The sequence below is a fragment of the Mus caroli genome, chromosome 7, assembly GCF_900094665.2.
Source record: "Mus caroli chromosome 7, CAROLI_EIJ_v1.1, whole genome shotgun sequence".
Classification (NCBI taxonomy): Eukaryota; Metazoa; Chordata; class Mammalia; order Rodentia; family Muridae; genus Mus; species Mus caroli.
In genome coordinates, this window is record NC_034576.1 from 15,159,756 (window position 1) to 15,178,859 (window position 19,104).

The 19,104-nt window shown below is 50.6% G+C and overlaps 1 protein-coding gene across 2 annotated transcripts in view; it reads left to right on the top strand.

Moving 5' to 3' along the window:
- Positions 1-18,683, top strand: part of Slc8a2 (solute carrier family 8 member A2) — a 30,809-nt gene extending 12,126 nt beyond the window's left edge. Inside the window, exons 4-10 of one of the 2 annotated variants that reach the window (XM_021166777.2) lie at positions 2,936-3,358; positions 8,580-8,683; positions 8,812-8,829; positions 11,055-11,179; positions 11,431-11,530; positions 15,352-15,630; positions 16,974-18,683. In XM_021166777.2, coding sequence (XP_021022436.1) covers positions 2,936-3,358; positions 8,580-8,683; positions 8,812-8,829; positions 11,055-11,179; positions 11,431-11,530; positions 15,352-15,630; positions 16,974-17,350 — 1,426 coding nt within the window. In that variant the 3' untranslated portion in view covers positions 17,351-18,683. The remainder of the gene's footprint in view (positions 1-2,935; positions 3,359-8,579; positions 8,684-8,811; positions 8,830-11,054; positions 11,180-11,430; positions 11,531-15,351; positions 15,631-16,973) is intronic. The other variant, XM_029480078.1, reaches the window with a different exon arrangement.
- Positions 18,684-19,104: the final 421 nt, after the last annotated feature.

Genomic DNA, 19,104 nt, shown 5'->3' on the forward strand with positions numbered 1-19,104 from the left:
TTGTTTGTTTGTTTGTTTGTGTAGCCCTGACTGTCCTAGAACTCAACTCTGTAAACCAGGGTGGCCTCAAACTCAGATCTGCCTGCCCTTTACCTCCCAAGTGCTGGGATCAAAAGTGTGTGCTACTACTGCCTAGCATGCTATTTTATTTTATTTTATTTTATTTTATTTTAATTAATGAAATTTAGCAGAGTCAACCTGATGAATTCCAGGGTGCTTGCATCTTCCTGGGTCCCCACAGCATGCTCTGGCAGATTGCCCTCCTTCCCCTCCCATTGAACCCAAGAGCACACATGTCACTTGAATGCCACATCTCAATGACTTCCTTCATTCTGCATGTTTCTGAGACCTCCCATGAGTTTGGTGTCCATGTTTCTGTCCTCTTCCACTTTCACATGTGTGGTTGAGTGGTGTGTCCACATGTGTGTATAGGAATGTTTGAACATGTGTCAGTACACACGTTCATTGATGCTGGAAACTATCCTTGATCTCTCTTCCACCTCATTGCTGAGATCGGCTCTCCCATCACTCAGAGTGTGTAGATATTGCTAGTCTTCCTATCCAGCTTGCTCCAAGAATCCAGTCTCTACCCTCTGAGGCTGGAGGTAAACCTGGCCCACCATGTCCACTTGGCATTTATGTGGACTCTCGGGAGCTGAACTCAGGTTTTCACATTTGTGCAGTAAGCACTTTTGCCACTGGGCCGTCCCCTTAGCTTCCTCCCCATCCCCAGTGCATTTGAAGCTAGGGTCAGTCCTAGAACTATCTGTAATTTGAGTTGGCCTCATATTTCCGCACACAGAGACTAAGTTGTGTGTACTTTCTGCAGGAGGCCAAGGAAGGAAAACTGGATCCTTGGTGCACTTTACAGGTGCACAATGACTGCTCCTTTGTTGCTGGTGGGGTCCGGTCAGACTGTTTGATAAAGATACAGATACCCCCATGCTCGGCTTTCCCTTAAGTTGGAATTTCAAATATCTTATTTTAGAATTTGTTTTTAGATCAAATCTTTGGTCATCCAGACTGCTCTTTTGGTACAGGGTGATCTTGAACTCCTCGTCCTCCTGCTTCTCTTGAGTGTTGGAATAGCAGGCATGCAACACTATACGTACATACCTGTTGTATGCGGTGTTGAGGATGAAGCCCAGGACATTGTGGTTGCTAGGCAAGCCCTTTACCAACCCAGCCACAACCCCAGCTTGTACACTTCTAGGATTCTAACATTAATATGTAAATATCACCAGATAATTTGTTTTATTTTGCTGGCGACTGCTCCGGCTATATAGCCCAGGCAAGCCTCCAACTGGTCATCCTCCTGCCTCTGCCTCCCAAGTGCTACGATTACAGCTGTGAGCCACCACATCCAGCTAAATTTCATCGAGTGCTTCTGTATGAATTCCATCCCCTCCTCAAGAGCACCAAATGGGCATCTGTTGCTATTAGCTCCCTTGTGCATCTGAGACACTGAGGGTGGAGGGCATTCAGCCGGCTTACAGCCTGTTGACTCACGTGACTAGGAGCCACCAAGGACAGTGTCTGTCAAGGCAAGGACTGCAGTAACAAGGAGCCCTTATCCCTCTATCCCTCTATTCTTAGTTCTACAGGACCCTGGGTTCCCTATGTCCCCCCCCCACCAAGCTGGGATTTTCCTGAACATCCTTTTATATAAAACTGAGCACAGTAGTGCTGGCTTCCACTTCCCAGTCCCAGAGCCCCAATCCAAGGAGGTACTGAGCTCCTCACCTACAGGGTTCCGAACTCACTAACGTCTGAGTCAGCATGGGGTAGCTTACCCACAGAACATGTGTTTACAATCCCCCCACCCCTGGGACTGGGGTGTGGCTGTGTCACCATGCACAGTGTTTAATGAGGGTTTTTGTTTGTTTGTTTTATTTTTCTTTATATTTTAAGTTTCATTTTTTAATGATTTTTGTTGTTTTATGTGTATGAGTGAAGATCCCCCATAGCTGGAGGCACACAGTTGTGTGCCTCCCTGCATGAGTGTTGGGCTCCAGTCCAGGTGCTTTCCCTACACATAGGTCTGCACACCACTGTATGCTTGGCACCACTAGAGTTATAAATGGTTTTGAGCATCTGTGCATGCGTGTGTGCATGTGTGTATGTGTGCATGTGTGTGTGTACATGTGTGGTGTGTGTGTATGTATATGTGTGTGTGCATGTGCGTGTGCATGTGTGGTGTGTGTGTGTATGTGTCTGTATGTGTGTGTGTGCGTGTGCGTGTGTGTGTGTATGTAGTACGCTCCAGTCCTTTGGAAGAGTAGCCAGTGCCCTTAACCACTGATCCAGTCCCCAGATTACATTTATTTGTAGTTGTATATATGCCTAGTGTGTGCATGCATGAAGGTCAGGGGACAAGTTATGGGTGGGGTCAATACTTTCCTTGCACCTTGAGAATCTCAGGAATCAAGCTCAGGTCATCAAGATTGGTGGCAATCACTTCTATCCATTGGACTATCTTACCCAGCCCTGATCTATCTATCTATCTATCTATCTATCTATCTATCTATCTATCTATCTGCCTATCTATCTTAAGTCAGAAGAACGACAAGGTCTATTCCAAAGTCCCTAAAAAAATCCCTGCTACTCAACCCAGCACCGCCCACAGCCCCTAGAGCCTGTTACAAATGCAGAATCTAAAAGCTGAGGGGTTTTGCTTTTCACCAAACTCCCACTTCAGCAGATACTAAGGGAACCTGAAGGCTGAGGACAATAAGGCCTATCTTCAGTATTGGAGAGATGGCTCAAAGGTTAAGGGCACTGGCTGCTCTTCCAAAAGGCCTGGATCAGAGCCCCAACACTCATGCAGGGAGGCACACAACTGTGTGCCTCCAGCTACTGGAGATCTTCTGGTCTAGGCAGGTATTGCACACACATGCACATAATAGGGATGGCCCCCTCTGGTTCTCGTCTGCAGCGAGGGCACGCTGGTGTTCAAGCCCGGGGAGACGCAGAAGGACCTGCGCATCGGGATCATCGACGACGACATCTTCGAGGAGGACGAGCACTTCTTCGTGAGGCTGCTGAACCTGCGTGTGGGCGATGCTCAGGGCATGTTCGAGCCCGACGGCGGTGGGCGGCCCAAGGGGCGGCTGGTGGCGCCGCTGCTGGCCACTGTCACCATCCTGGACGACGACCACGCAGGCATCTTCTCCTTCCAGGACCGTCTGCTGCATGTGAGCGAGTGCATGGGCACTGTGGATGTGCGCGTGGTTCGCAGCTCGGGCGCCCGTGGCACTGTACGCCTCCCCTACCGCACAGTGGACGGCACGGCCCGTGGCGGTGGTGTACATTACGAGGATGCTTGTGGAGAGCTGGAGTTCGGCGATGATGAGACCATGTAAGTACGGGTGGGAGAGAGGCGGAGCCTGAGAAGGGGCGGAGGTGGGCCTGAGGAACCAGCCCTAGCTGAGAGTGGGGTGGGGTGGTGTTAGGGTAAAGTTGACCTGAAGAACAGCCCTAAATCTGGCGGTGGTGGCTCATGCCATTAATCCCAGCACTCAGGAGGCAGAAGCAGGCGGATCTCTGTGAGCCTGGTCTACAGAGTGAGTTCCAGGACACCCTGGGCTACAAAGAGAAACCCTGCCCCCCACCCCCCAACAAGCAAACAAACAAACAAGAATAACCTTAGCAGGCGATGGGGTGGGGCCAGGGTGAAAGGGGCTTCTAAGGAAGGGTCTTAGCTGGGAGTGGGTGGAGCCTGAAGAATGATTAGGCTGGGGATTGGAGAGAGCAGAGCGTGGGAAATAGTCTTTGGTGGAGATGGGCAGGGCCAAGATGAGTGGGGTCTGAGAAATGGCCTTGACTGAAGGAAGGGACAGAGCTAAGGCGGGCTGGATCTGACAAATGGCCCTGGTTGAATGAAAAGATGGGGATGTGGCTGGATGTGTCACCAGCGTACCAGGTCCTGTGAAATGGACTTAACTAGGAGGTTGTGAGGAGCTGTAGAGATGGGGTGGGGGCTTGGGAATTCTCAGGGCAGGGTGGCTAGGGGCAAGAGGGGAGGGGGAAGCATGCAGAGAAAGAGAATCTGATTGGGTCAAGCCAGGGATGGAGTCAAGCTTAGGTTTAAAGAGACAAGATAGGATCTTGACAGTGGGAGGAGCCATGCAGAGACAAAGTTTGAAGTGCCCAAAGGGCAGCAAGGCTTAAGAAAGGATCATGGCCAATCTATGGATGGGAGGAGACAGGGTTGAGGAGACTGGCCACCCTGCGGAGTCTGCCTAGCACAACTTTAGGAAGGAGAAGGATTTGAATGGGGCCCAAGTTGAAAAATGGAATTTGCGGGGCGTGGTGGCTCACGCCTTTAATCCCAGCACTTGGGAGACAAAGGCAGGCAGATTTCTGAGTTCGAGGCCAGCCTGGTCTACAAAGTGAGTTCCAGGACAGCCAGGGCTATGAGAAACCCTGTCTCAAAAAACCAAAAACCAAAAAATTAAAAAAATAAAAAAATGGAATTTGACTGGGAAGATGGGAGAGGAGTCTGAGAGTGGGCGGGGCCTGGGTGGTCTTTGGTTGAAAGTCAGTTGGGATGTGGAAACAAGGAGGGGAGTCTCAGGTGGAGGAGGGGCTTTAGAAAGGAGCGTTTGTAGGTGGCCATGGCCCAGCCAACCTAGAGAAAAGTTGCTTGGCTGAGTAGAAGTCGTGGTCCAATGGTGGGTGAGGCCTTATGTGTGGGAGAAGTCTGAAATGTGAGAATTGTGAGATACTGGAGGAACTGGTAAACAGTGGGAGACCCAGGGAGCCGAGAAGAGAAACAGAACTTGGGAGACATGGGGCATGGATTCCTGAAGACTGGATTCTCACACATAGGTCCTGTAGATGTGCAGACGGACAGGGCATTGCAAACCCTGGGCCCTGGGCTCGAGTCCCTGGAGAGTCACCTCCCCCGCGCCTGCCTAGCACAACCAGCGCTGCTCCTCCGCTCCCACCGCCCCCGCAGCGGCTGGCTCCCTCCTCATGCCACCCACGCGCTCCCTCCAGCCGTGGGGCTTCTGCTTTGCCGTCAGCGGGCCGATGATGGTTTTCCAGTCCCTGTATCTCTGACCTCCCAGGCTATATCTCTCTGGAGTCTTGGCTCAGTCCTCAGTCTTTCTTTCTGCATCGGGTTATGCTTTAAATCAGAAGCCCTAAGCTGCTCTCCATATTTCTCTCTTTGGGATGAGCAGGTGGACGGGTGGCGGTTGCTTGGAGTGGAGCCCTGTCATCATCCCTAGCCAAACTCTAGAGACAGAGGGTATGGCAGAGTTGTCCTTTTATGGTTCTTGTCCTTCTGATCGTCTAACCCTCTCCCTTCTTGCTGCTGCAATTCTGTGGGACTTTCCTCCCCCACGAGGCTTCCCCAGCCTGGGACACCCTCTGTCCTCCCCCATCTCCCGCCTCCGCCCAAGCTTCCAGCTGTGGCTTCAGGAGACAAGAGAACAGGAGGCTAATTAGCGTTTAGGGAAACACATCCTTCCTCTGATGGGCAGGCGCTAATTAGAGGAGCTTTAAAGCAACCAGGCTGGGGTGGAGGCCTGGGCAGGATCAACACAGAGACTGGAGGAATCAGAGACTTAATGGAGATAGTCAAAGACAAAACAGAGAGACACAAAGAGAAGGAAGCAAAGGAGAAAAATGGGAGCAGAAAATAGGGAAAGATTCAGACCCAGAGAACCGGGGTCATCGAGAAATAAAGGAAAAGGAGAAGGTAAAGAGACTGGAGTCTTAGGGGTAAAATAGAATTTTCAGAAACCTGGGAGGAAAGCTATTTTCTAAGATCTCAGGTCAGTCCTCTCCTTGTCTAGCTCGAGTCTCTCACTGTCCTTTCAGTTGGGATTCTCCTAGGCTGCCTGTCAGAGCACTGATTGGCATACCCATCACCAAGCTTTGACTACTGTGTTAGCGGTTTGTGGGCTGTCTAAGAGAGTGCATGACAAAGTGTATGCCACTGTGTCAGTGTGTCACTGTGTCTGTTTGTGAATCTGAGGAGCCCAGTGTGTCTTGGGAGACGCTCCTCATCCAGACCCGCAGTCCCAGATGAGGTCTTTCAGCACCGCGGACAGCGCCCGACCCACTCCAGAGGCCCGTCGGCATACTATTTTGAAGCTCAATTGGACACGGTCTTGGTTGCCCGTAATTTCAGCAGATGAGACTGGAGACTGGAGGGTTGCTACGAGTTGAAGGCCAGCCTTGGCTACAGTGTGGAAACTTGCTTAACAGAAAGAGTGGATGTAGCCCTGGTGGTAGAGTGTTTAGCATGCCTGAAGCGCTGGGGTTCATTCCCAGTGCCGTCACATCAGTGGGGCATTGTAACCTACATCTTTAGTCCCAGCATTTGGGAGGTGAAGAGAGGAGGATCAGGTGTTCAAGTTCGCCCTGTCTACACATCAAGTCTGAGTTTTCATTTCTTTATCGGTGTTTGCATGGTGTGTGTGGACTACAGCCTAAATGTAGAGACAAGAGGACAACTTGACAGAGTCCCTTTTCTCTTCCCACCTTCTACATGGGTTCTATGGATCAAATTTCGATCACCGAGCTTCCAAGGCAAGTGCCCTCACTCACTGAGCCACACTGCCAGGCCTTCACGTGGAGTCTGAGGCCAGCCTGGGCTACATGGGACCCTGTTTCTTCTTTAAAGATTTATTTATTTATTTATTTATTTATTTATTTATTTATTTATTTATTTATTTAATGTATGTGAGTACTCTGTAGCTGTACAGATGATTGTGAGCCCTCATGTGGTTGTTGGGAATTGAATTTTTAGGACCTCTATTCGCTCCAGTCAGCCCCGCTAGCTCTGACCCAAAGATTTATTTATTATTATACATAAGTACACTGTAGTTGTCTTCAGATGTGCCAGAAGAGGGCATCAGATCTCATTACTGGTGGTTGTGAGCCACCATGTGGTTGCTGGGATTTGAACTCAGGACCTTCAGAAGAGCAGTAAGTGCTCTTACCTGCTGAGCCACCTCTCCAGCTCAGGGGACCCTGTTTCAAGTAAATAATTTTAAACCCAAAGTGTGGAGGTGGGTGTCTGTCCTTACATGACCGTGTCTCTGTGTGCTGTGTAGGTTCACCTGCTGAGACATGGTGATTGAATTATTGCCTGATTAGAAGTCTTCTGCATCACTGTGTTAACTTTATTTCATTTGGGAGCCCCTGAGAGACAAAGACAAAGAGGAAAGAACACAGATGAAAAAGGGCAGACAGGAAAGAGACAAAGGCAGGGAGATACAGAGCCGAAGAGAAAGGCAGGGAGATGATGGTGGTCAGAGAGGCTGACATGCAAAGAGAGACACGTGGTGGGGGAGTGTACACAGACAGCCAGTGGTATAAAGAGAGGAATCTAAGCCTGGAGTGATAACACATGCCTGACACCCCAGATTTTAGAAACAGAGGCAGGGGGTAGTGAATTTCAAGGCAGTATGGGCTACCTAGTGAGTTCTAGACCAGCCTGGGCTAAATAGTAACACACTGTCTCACAGAAACAAAAAGTAATTTAATAACAAAAGAGCAAGGTCCATGGAGGAGCATTAAAAGGGTCTCACAGGGTGACAGTGTCTGTCTCAGGCTGTGCTGGGGGTGTCTCTCAAACGAACAGGCATCTGTTCCCTGAGATCATGCGCTGCAGGGGGATGGCTGTGCATGTGGGCGGGTGACTGGTGGAGCTTCCTCTATTGGTGACTGCGTGGGTGGGGTGTTTGTGTGGCTGGGATCTGGGGCCAGGCCTTATGGGGCTGGCTACATACACTGTTCCTCTAGCCAAGAGTTGCTGGCACCCAATCTGTGAGCATTCCTTGGTGTGAGGCTTGGAGATTGCAAGGAGGGGTAGGAGGTACGTGGGTTCAGTGCCTTAAGGGGACAGGTAACATTGGACTATTCCTTGCCTCACCCTGGTTACCACGGGAACAGAGATGCTGGAAAAAAACTGGGCACATTAGGCTGATCTTCCAAATGTGGTCAGAACGGAGGGTGGGAAGCTGCAGGTATTTTGTACTGTTAGACTTAAATGTTTCCTTCCTTTCTTCCTTCCTTCTTTCCCTTTTCTCTGTAACTCAGGCTGAACTTGATCTTATGGTAACACCCTTGCCTCAGCCTCTCAAGTAGTTGGGATTTCAAACCCAGTGTTTTGTTTTTGTTTTTTTTTTTCCTTAATGTGTACATGTGTGTGCTCATATGTGTGGAGGGCAGAGAGCAATCTCACACATCATCCTCAGAGACACTGTTCACTTCTTTTGAAACAGATTCCATTGGTCTTGAGCTCACCAATTAGACTAGGCTGGATGGCCTGTCTCTACCCCCCCCCCCAGACATGACATCCTGCCGAGATGGGGATCGAACTCCAGTCCTCATGGTTTCATGACAAGCTCTTTATTAACTGAGCCATCATCCCAGCTCCTTCCAGGACCCAGACATGTTGAATCTTTGGGGTTAGGGTTGTTTCTAACAAGTGGGGACAAAGTCATGACCCTAAAGGAGTGACTGTCTAAACTCCCCCAGCAGCCAGTGACATCATTTCTAAGGTAGCTGTGTTGGAGGGACTTACGCTTTCCTTCTGCACTGTGCCTCCCCCACCCCAGGAAAACTCTTCAGGTCAAGATAGTGGATGACGAAGAGTATGAGAAGAAGGACAACTTCTTCATTGAGCTGGGCCAGCCCCAGTGGCTTAAGCGAGGCATCTCAGGTGAGGGGTGAAGAGGTGGCTATGGGAAGAAGCAGGGGGTCTAGGGTTGGGGGCCCCGGGGGGCTCAGAGCCTGAGCTTTGAGGAGAAGCGACTCTCTCATTGTGTCCCTGTCTCTGTCTCTCCCCAGCTCTGCTACTCAACCAAGGTGAGTGAAGGGACCTCTGGGTGTGGAGGGGAGGAACCATTGCAGCCCCAGGGTTGGGCTTGGGGCAGGTTGGAGGTGAGAGATGGGAAAAGATTGGAGCCAGCTGGGACTGGGATGGGTTGTGGCATTCAAGCTGGCAAGTATAATCAAAGATTGCAGACACTGAGTTGTAAAATCAGATTTGAGTTTGTGGCATGTATGAATCGGTGTGGCATTGGTTAGGACTGTCACAGGGTAGGTTTGGGGCATGAGATCCATCTTCCTGCTGGGCCAAGACAAGAATTGAAATGGAGGCTGCAGTCCAGGATTAAGGTGGGGTTAAATTAGAACTGGAGTCGCTGTTTATGCTAAAACTGAGGTGGAACAGATGGTTCAGCTGTTAAAAGCACTGGCTGCTCTTCCAGGAGCCTCAAGCTCAGTTCCATCATCCACCCTGAGTTGCTTACAGCCATGTGTAACTCCATGTATCTGACATACCCTTCTGGCCTCCTCAGACACCTGCATACCTGCACACACACACACACACACACACACACACACGCACACTAAATTTTAAAATGGAAGTTGGAATTTGAAGATTTTGAGTTAGAAGTGGGGTCAGGAAGGCTGAGGACCTCTCAGTCAGTGGCTTGCCTGTCCAGTGGTCCCATCCCAGCACTGTGGTAGTGCAGGACTGTAATCCCTGCATTTGGGGGATGAAAGAGATGGATTCAGAAGCTCAAGGTCATCCTCAGCTACATAGAGAGTTTGAGTCTAGCCTGAGCTACCAGAAAGAAAAAAAGACAGACTTAGTAGCCCATGCCTTTAATCCAAGCACTTGGGAGGGAGGCAGAGACAGAAGCAGAGGCAGAGGCAGAGAGAGAGGCAGAGAGAGAGGCAGAGAGGCAGAGAGAGAGGCAGAGGGGCAGAGGGGCAGAGGGGCAGAGGGGCAGAGAGGCAGAGAGAGGAGAGGCAGAGACAGAGGCAGAGGTAGGAGGTGAGGCAGAGAGGCAGAGGCAGAGAGGCAGAGAGAGGAGAGGCAGAGAGGCAGAGGCAGAGGCAGGAGGCAAGGCAGAGGCAGAGGCATAGATCTCTGTGAGTTGAAAGCTAGCCTGGTCTAAATAGTTTGAGGTCAACCAGAGATATATAGAGGCCCTGTCTCAAAACAGTCACTGCATCAAGGAGGGGGAAAAAAGGAAATGATACCAAGTTGGCTGTCGGAGTTGAGGTAGGAGCCAGTAGCTTGGATATAGTGACAGTTTAGAAGCAAGATCTGCACTGTAGCATACAGTCAGGACTTGCCTGAGATTAAGATGTTTTGAGAGGTCCTGTAAGCTGATGTAACAAAAGAGTCTAACAATGCCTATTTGTTACCCAAAAAAAGTAGCAAGTGATTGCTTCAGTACTTTATTTGTTGTTAGTCAAAGTTTGTGAGTATTCCTTTGATGCAGGTAATTTTCTTTTCTTTTCTAACCCCCCCCCGCCCCTCCCCCAGACAGGGTTTCTCTGTGTAGCCCTGGCTGTCCTGGAACTCACTTTGTAGACCAGGCTGACCTCAAACTCAGAAATCTGCCTGCCTCTGCCTCTGCCTCCCAAGTGCTGGGATTAAAGGCATGCGCCACCACTGCCCGGCGTGATTTTCTTTCGTTGTGTGACATTTCCATACTGTGCCTTCACCTGCTATTGAGCTGTTTGATGTTGTCTCTACTGCCTGTGGGCAATTGGGCAAGAACATTTCCAGATCCACAAGGGAGATCCTGAAGGGGCTCACCACTCCATCACTTCTTCCACAATGCTGTTGCCTCTAATTCAGTCACATGGCAGTACCCAGCTGCAAGAAATGCTGGGGGATATAGTCCAGCTATTTGCTCACAGACTTGGGTGAACTGGTAGCTATCTCTGCCACATAGCCAAGTTTTGTTGCTAGTGATATCCAGGAGTGGAACTGGAAGTGAGGCCTAGGGCTGGGTGCAGGGTGCATGACATTAGAGTGGCATTTGGGATTATATGAGATAGGTACCCATCGATGTACAAAATATGAAGCAGACAAGCTAGTAATGCATCGCCTGAGGCCACACACCCTCCGACATATGAACCCAGAGTGTGCTCCTAGAATTTCATGGGCTGAGGGAGCAGGTGGTTAGAGGGAGCTGGACGAGTTCACCAATGTCCCAGACAGAAGAGAGTGTTACTGGCCCTGTTAGGCATACCTCCTGAGCATCTAACCTCCATCCCTCATGCTGCAGGGAATGGAGACAAGAAGATGACTGCAGAGCAGGAGGAGGCCCAGAGGATAGCAGAGATGGGCAAGCCAGTTCTTGGGGAGAACAATCGCCTTGAGGTCATCATTGAGGAGTCTTATGATTTTAAGGTGACTTTCCCCGGCCTTCCCTTCCCTGAAGCCTGGCCTGAGCTATGTTGGGTGGGTAGGTGGAGAGATGAGATTCAGAAAAGCAATGCAAATCTCAAAGGTGGGGACCACCGAGGGGTCCAGCTTCAGCACTGTGGAACGCACATGGTTACCTTCCTGGACAGGGAATGTAGAGACAGCCCCACAGCCCCCAACCACACCACCCTGGGATGCTGTGAAACTGATTGCTCCCTTCACCCTCTCTTTCCTAGAACACGGTGGATAAACTCATAAAGAAAACGAACCTGGCCTTGGTGATTGGGACTCACTCATGGAGGGAGCAGTTTATAGAGGCAGTTACTGTAAGCGCAGGTAAGTTAAGGGGACAGGGCGAAAGTGAAGGGGGGTAATGAAGAGACAGAGATACAAAGGGACACACAAAAGGACACGGAGTGGGGTTGGTGAAGAAGCAGATGGGGAGCAGTTGTCGGGCAGAGAATGAACATCCCATCTCTTTGCGGAGAGCCAGAAAGGGAGAGGCAGGTGGAAACAGAAAGGAGAGAGTTGACACTGCAGTGGTCCCAGCTGCTGGGAGACTGGATGAAGGCTCAGCTTCGCCTTCCACACAAGGTAGGTGGGGGACCAACCCCGACTTTACCGTAGTAGCATTAAGAAGTTAGAGGATAGATAAGTGAAATAGCAGTGGGTCTACAGACACACACACCCCTACACCCATCCCTCCTCGGTTGCCATGGACACAGTCACCAGGGCACCTGACTCTTTCCCACCTGCTTGTGGGCCTCACCCTTCTTAGTTCTCCCGCGGATCTACGGCGCCCTCGTGTGGCCAGAAGTACAATGGCCGCTGAATCCACGGATTCTATCTTGGAAATTTACACGGGGCCCTTTGTGTCACAGATAGGTAAACTGAGGCTCAGATAGAGGAAAGGGCTGCCCCAAATCTCTCAAACAGTTTATGAGCTCTGAAGCTGAAATTCAGGACTCCCTCTCATACATAGTACCAAGTTTCCTTCTGGGAGGCCTCAACTGGAGAGACTAATATGCCAGGAATGATGGTTAAAGAAAATGTTAGGCAGAGGTGACTCAGCAGGTAAAAGTGACGGCTGCCAAGCCTGATGACGCAAGTGTGATTCCTGGGACTCAGGTAGCAGGAGAGAGCCGACTCCTGCAGTTTTCCTTTGATTTACACACACACGCACACACACATGCTCACTCACTCTCTCTCTCTCTCTCTCTCTCTAAACAAATAAATGTAAAAAATAAAAAGAAACATTGGGTGAAGTTCAAAGTTAGGGCTGTGGAGATACAAGATTAGCATAGAGATGCCAGTGTGGTTGGCACAGCCCTCTGAAGCCACAATTTTTAATGTGTCTGAGGGAGACGCTGTTTGTGTGGGAGACCAGATGAAGAAATGGCTGAGGCAGCCCTGGCCCTGGCCCTGGCTCTAGCCCTGTAGAGTTCACTACACAGGGGAAAAGACAGACATGTCACAAAACAGTGACAACCCCAGGGACGACAGACATAGGAGGAGCGACCCCATGAGCCCACATGAAGCTTCAGGCCTGGCCTGGAAGTAAGGGTGGATGTTTGGAAGGAGCACCAAGGATGGAAGTGTGGGTGTTTGGAGGAAGCATCAAGGATGGAAGTCTGAGTGTTTGGAGGGAGCACTGAGGACAGAAGTGTTGGTTTTTGGATGGAGCACTACAGACAGAAGTCTGGGTGTTTGGAGGGAGCACCAAGGATAGAAGTCTGGGTGTTTGGAGGGAACACCAAGGACAGAAGTCTGAGTGTTTAGAGGGAACACCAAGGATGCAAGTCTAATGTTTGGAGATGGTGATTAACTTGGGGTATGAGAAAGGGGTTGGCCATGATGCTAGAGAGCAGCCGAGTCTGGATGCTAGGGCAGTAGTAAGCCATGGTGGAGTCTGGAGCAGAGAAGGAAAACTCTAAGTGAGGCAGTCTGCCTGTCTGCACTGGCCTCAGCTGTCTCAGTACAGTTCAGGTACAACAAGTCTATCTATCTGTCTGTCTATCTATCTATCTATCTATCTATCTGTCTGTCTATCTGTCTGTCAATCAATCTATCTATCTATCTATCTATCTATCTATCTATCTATCTATCTATCTATCAAGACAAGGTCTCGTTATGTAGTTCTGGTTAGCCTTGAACAGCCCATGTAGACCAGCCTCAAACTCACAGGTATCCTCCTGCCCCTGCTTCCCAAGTACTGAGACTAAGCACATGCCCAGCATGCCTGGGTCTGGCTCCTCTTTTGCCTTCTTATTCTAAACTTTTGCCCTCATCATTGCAGAGTAGCCCCTGCACCTCAAAGTGTCAAGTCCGCAGTCCTAGTAGGAACAACATAGAAAGTAGGTGGGGCCAGAAAGGCTGGGGTGTGTCTGCTGGGTTTTCCATTTTTGTTTCTGATTTCCATTTTACTTGTGGTTGAAACTAAAAGTTTTGTCTTGAAGAACTCAGAAACCACAAAGCACACTTGGATACGCACAGAGTCAAGGTTTTATTTCTTCAGCTAGCCAGCGGTTAAGTAAGAAGTTAGAAAAGAGAGAGCAAGCTGGATGTTGTGTCCGACGGTGGGGGCAGGGCCCCGCTCTTCCTCCACTGCTGCAAGGGATCTCCTGCTTCTTAGAGAGAAAACTTGGGGATTTATAATTGCAAACCCTGGCATGTGGCTTCAGGATTTGGCAGCTGGCTTAGCCTTGCCTTGTCTTCCTGCCTGCTGGCCGCTGGCCACCTTCCTTACCAGCACCCTTCCAACTATAATATTTGGCACCCGAGAGCCTGCTCTGTTTCACACTCATCACCTCCTGCTTATCAACTCAGGATGAGGGTTCCAGATACTTCTAGGCTCTCAAATCACACAAATGTCTGGGTACTAAAAGCCAATCTGGTCACAGTAAAGGACAGGATGGGACTCTTTGCAAAGCTCAGAATATAAACACATGCAGGGTGCCTGTACCAAGGGAGCTAGAACATTTCAGAATCTCTCCTTTTGTCTTATTTCCAGAGAAGCAGAGGAGAGAGTGACCCACTGTTGCAAGGGATTATGGGAAACTATGTATTTTAGCATTACTACAAGCAGGGGAATTCTGGGAGAGTGTTTTTTTGTTTGTTTTTCGAGATAGGGTTTCTCTGTATAGCCCTGGCTGTCCTGGAACTCACGCTGTAGACCAGGCTGGCCTCGAACTCAGAAATCCACCTGCCTCTCTGCCTCTCTGCCTCTCTGCCTCCCGAGTGCTGGGATTAAAGGCGTGCACCACCACGCCCGGCGAGAGTGCATATTTTTATCTGAGGACATGGCTGTTACTAACCTCAAGGAATTCTGGGAGCTTAGCTAATTTTAGCTGGGTGTTTGTCTCTATCTTGCTCCTGGAGACTCTGGGAAAGCCAGTTGTGTTAAGGCGACTGTGAAATCTTGGTGTGCGTTTGGTCCATGATGCTAAGGATGGAACTCAGGCCCTTTCACATTCTAGGCAGGCAGTCTACCTCTGAGCCAGAGCCCCAGGCCACTGCAGTGATTATTTCTAGCTGTACAGATGGCTGTCGGTGGTTTTGAGGACTTTTGAGGAAATGACTATTTTTAGCTCAAGACATGGTCATCTCTAGTGGTCAGGGTTTGTGAGACACCGAGTGATTTTAGAAAGAGATTTATGGCCTCCTCTAGCTTTGAGGGGTTCTGGGAAAGTAAATGGATTTATCTGTGCTCAACACTCTTTTGGCTGCAAGGGATGCTGGGGAAGTTAGTAAATTGACCTGGACCCAACACTCCCTTAGCAAGGAATTCTGGGAAAGTAAGTATATTTACTTTTCTCTAACATTGTCAGCTGCAAAGGATTCTGGGAAACCAAATTTTCTTAAGCTCAATATTTATTTTTTTTAGCTGTAAATCTGAGAAAGCAAATGAGCTTCCCTCAGCCCAATACTCTTAGCTGCTAGGAATTTGGGGAAATTACATTTACCTGGGCCCAACACTCTCTTAGCTGCAAGGGATTCTGAGAAAATAAATATATTCATCTCAGACCAACATTTTCTTAGCTGCAAGGCATGCTGGGAAAGCAGTTCATGTGGAACTGTCTGGAAGCCTAACAATGGAGCTGTGTAAGCAAGGAAGTCTGAGGCATGATGTGTGCCCCAGCTGGGTCATGTGCCCACAGGGGACGAGGAGGAGGATGAGGATGGACCCCGTGAGGAGCGGCTGCCATCCTGCTTTGACTACGTGATGCACTTCCTGACGGTATTCTGGAAAGTTCTATTCGCCTGCGTTCCACCCACGGAGTACTGCAATGGCTGGGCCTGCTTTGGTGTCTGCATCCTGGTTATTGGTGTGCTCACTGCCCTCATCGGAGACCTGGCCTCACACTTTGGATGCACCGTGGGCCTCAAGGACTCAGTCAATGCCGTGGTCTTCGTAGCCCTGGGCACCTCCATCCCTGGTAACACTTCGTGAGGCTGCTTTGTAGAAAACCATGCCAGGGCCAGGGAGGGGCCCTGTGGGTATAGTGTGCTGGCTTTCCCCACCCCAGAGCGGCCAGGGAAGGGGTCACAGGGGACTAAAGTGGCAGGAAATGATAAAAAGCAGTCACAGACTCTCTAGGAAGAAGGGGAGGCCCTCCGGGGTTGGAAATGGTCTCAGTGTTCCTGGAAAACCTCACAAAACCCATTGTGTGTGGGGAGCTCCATAGAGACAGGCCCTGCCCAGGTGATGTCATAGTTCCGTGTGGTGGGTGGTGGAACCCTCTCAGAGGTGCATGGACATAGATCAGAGAGCAGCTTCAAGGCATTCTTATTCCACTATGTGGGTGTTAGGGGTCAGACTCAGGTCATCATGCTTTGTGGCAAGTGCCTTTACCCGCTGAGACATCTTACCAGCTCAATGCCCAGCCTTTTATATAGACACTGGGATCCAAACGAGGATCCATATGCTATACTTACACCCAGGGAGCCATCTCACCTTTTGTTTTGTTTTGTTTTGTTTTGTTTTGTTTTGTTTTGTTATAGAGGGTTTCAGGTAGTCCAAGCTGGTCTAGAACTCATTATGTAGAAGAACCTGGCCTCGAACTCCTGACCATCTTGCCTCTACCTCCAAGTGTTTGGATTATAGGCATATACCACCACACGTTTTTTGTTTTAGTTTTGTTTTGTTTATTGGTTTTTGTTTTGAGATAGGGTCTCAATTTGTAGTCTTGGTTGCCCTGGAATCAACTATGTAGTCCAGGCTGGCCCCATACTCATAGTGATCCTCTTTCTTCAGCCTCCCAAGTGCTAGGAGTGCAGGTATGCATACCACCCTGGCTAAATCGACTCAGATGAGAGTAGAGAGCAGACAGTATAAGGGTGAACATGCCCCAGAAACAGGGCAGTGCCTTGTGTCCTGTAGGGAGGCTGAGGCCATGATTGTCTGGACCCCAGCAAACCTCTTGGGAAGGATAGTACATTTGGAACAAAATGCCATCATCAACAGGGAGCGCACATGTGGGGACCCATTGCTGTTTCCTGACGGGCTGTGATGGGAAGAGGGCTGGGCAGCAGCAGCTCCTCCAAAGTTAAAAAGTGAGCCCCTAGACGAGAGCTCAATGCCAGCTTTACAAAAAGCAAGCTGGATGCCATTGAGAGTAGGCGGTGGAGCCTACTGGTTGCACAAAAGTCCCAAAGAAGCGTTCTACAGACAGTGAAGCTTACTGCATGAAGACCGATCCCAAAGGAAGTAGGCAATGGTCTGGGGACGTCACGCAGCCTCTCACACCGCACCCCCCTCCCCTCTGTCTTGTCCCTGTAGACACGTTCGCCAGCAAGGTGGCCGCGCTGCAGGACCAGTGTGCCGACGCGTCCATCGGTAACGTGACCGGCTCCAATGCTGTGAACGTGTTCCTGGGCCTGGGTGTGGCCTGGTCGGTGGCAGCGGTGTACTGGGCGGTGCAGGGTCGCCCCTTCGAGGTGCGTGCAGGCACGCTGGCCTTCTCGGTCACGCTGTTCACCGTCTTCGCCTTCGTGTGCATCGCAGTGCTGTTGTACCGGCGCCGGCCACAGATCGGCGGCGAGCTGGGCGGCCCGCGGGGACCCAAGCTGGCCACCACCGCCCTCTTCCTGGGCCTCTGGTTCCTCTACATTCTCTTCTCCAGCCTGGAGGCTTACTGCCACATCCGGGGCTTCTAGGGCCCTAGCCACCGCCCTGAGTGTGGGGACTTGGTGGCATTTGCTCTTGGACCCACCGGTCTCTCTACCCAGACTCAGCCTGGGCGCTTCCTAGGCTCTTCCTCCTCAGCCTTCTTCCTGGGATCAGCCTCCCTTTCCCCCTGGAATCCCATCCTTTGCCCTCCCTTCTCAGATGCATCCCCTTTAGCCCTTCCTTTGTGAGTTAAACCCGAGTCCCCTGGCCAGACACTACTTCTCTGTCTCCCTAGACACCGAGCCTGATTCTATCTTCTCGTGTCCCTCCCTCAAGCCACGAACTTCCACCTGTGCCCCCAGGTCTTAGAACATCTCCCTAGGTACCTCAGAGGGAGGCTGTGCCATCCCAGGACGCCATCCATCTCTGCCCTTACCACCCCAACCCTCAGGGAGCTCCCTTGCAGGCCCCAGGGAAAGGGATAGGGGTTTGTGTGGGGTGGGGGGCAGGGAGAAAGGCACGCACCTTCCCTGATTTATCCACTCAGAGGCTTGGAGATGGAGGAGGGACGTTTGGAGTATCTGTCCCCCAGGCTTAGCCAGAGGAGGCACATCTTGAACCCACTACTTCTGACATTCCAGCGCCCTACTCACCCTCCACTACCTCTGAGAGCCTAGCCACGCCTTGGAGGGAGGAGCCTGTGTGTGTATATAGTGTGTTTGGGGAGGGGGGCATGGGAGGGTGCATGTCTTGGGGAAAGGGGCGTTGACAGACTTTCCCTTCTGAGAGGGCAGTAGGACTCACTCAGCCTTGAGAACCGGCTTAGTGGATGAGACTGAGAATCAAAGGGAGCCCACTTGACCTCCCCTGACAGTATTCTAGAAGGGTTAACGAAAATACTCTAGTCTAGAAGGTTTATTTTGCTCTCAGTGCCAGCCAATCTGGGCAGGACCCTCGAAGAGGAGACCGAGGGTCCCAGAGGACCAATGCTACAAGCCAGCAAATGCTGCCACATCTCTGCCTGTTGGGGGGCGGGGGTGGAGGGGAGGGTGGGAGGGGGGCTGGGTGGGCATTTTTAACTTTGCAGGCCATACATCTGTTGGTAGGCCACCTGCATTTTCTTACTGTTGATGTTTCCTGCCCAAAAAAGACATCCTTGGGGAACGGGGAGTGCTGCCCACTCCTTGCGACCTTAGGTGACCCTGCCACCCTCACAGCCTTCTGCTTTCCCTAAGTTATTATTTTTGCATTTTCTTGTCCATTTGTGCATCAAACCCATTACCCACTGCCCTTCTCACCCCTTGCTCATCAGCATCACTTGATGTCCCTTCTCTGTGGTTTCTGTAAAAACTGCCATAAAACTTTGAAATTCTGCCTGAACAGTCCTCCCGTGGGAAGTTGGGGTGCAGGAGGAAATGGATGGTAGCAGCTCCGACATCTCGACGACAGGAAACAGACCAGGCAGCCTATGCTTTAGAGTTGGCCAGACAGCAGGACACCAGCATACGCTAACCACATTCAATGTTACCAGAGCCTTCACCAGCCACAACCATAACTAAAAGCCATAGGCTTCTGGTACCATGCCTTAACCATTAGCCAAGAGCATCTACTAGTTTCACCCCTGCCCATTAGCCATTGGTTTCTAGTACCATGTTCCACCCATCAATCATGAGCCTCCACTAGCCACGCCCCTGCCAAGCAGCCATAGGTTTCTAGTACCATGCCCCACCCATCAACCAAGAACCTAGCCCTGATTGTCACGCCCCTCACAGTCCTGAGCTTCTGCTGGCCACACCCTACT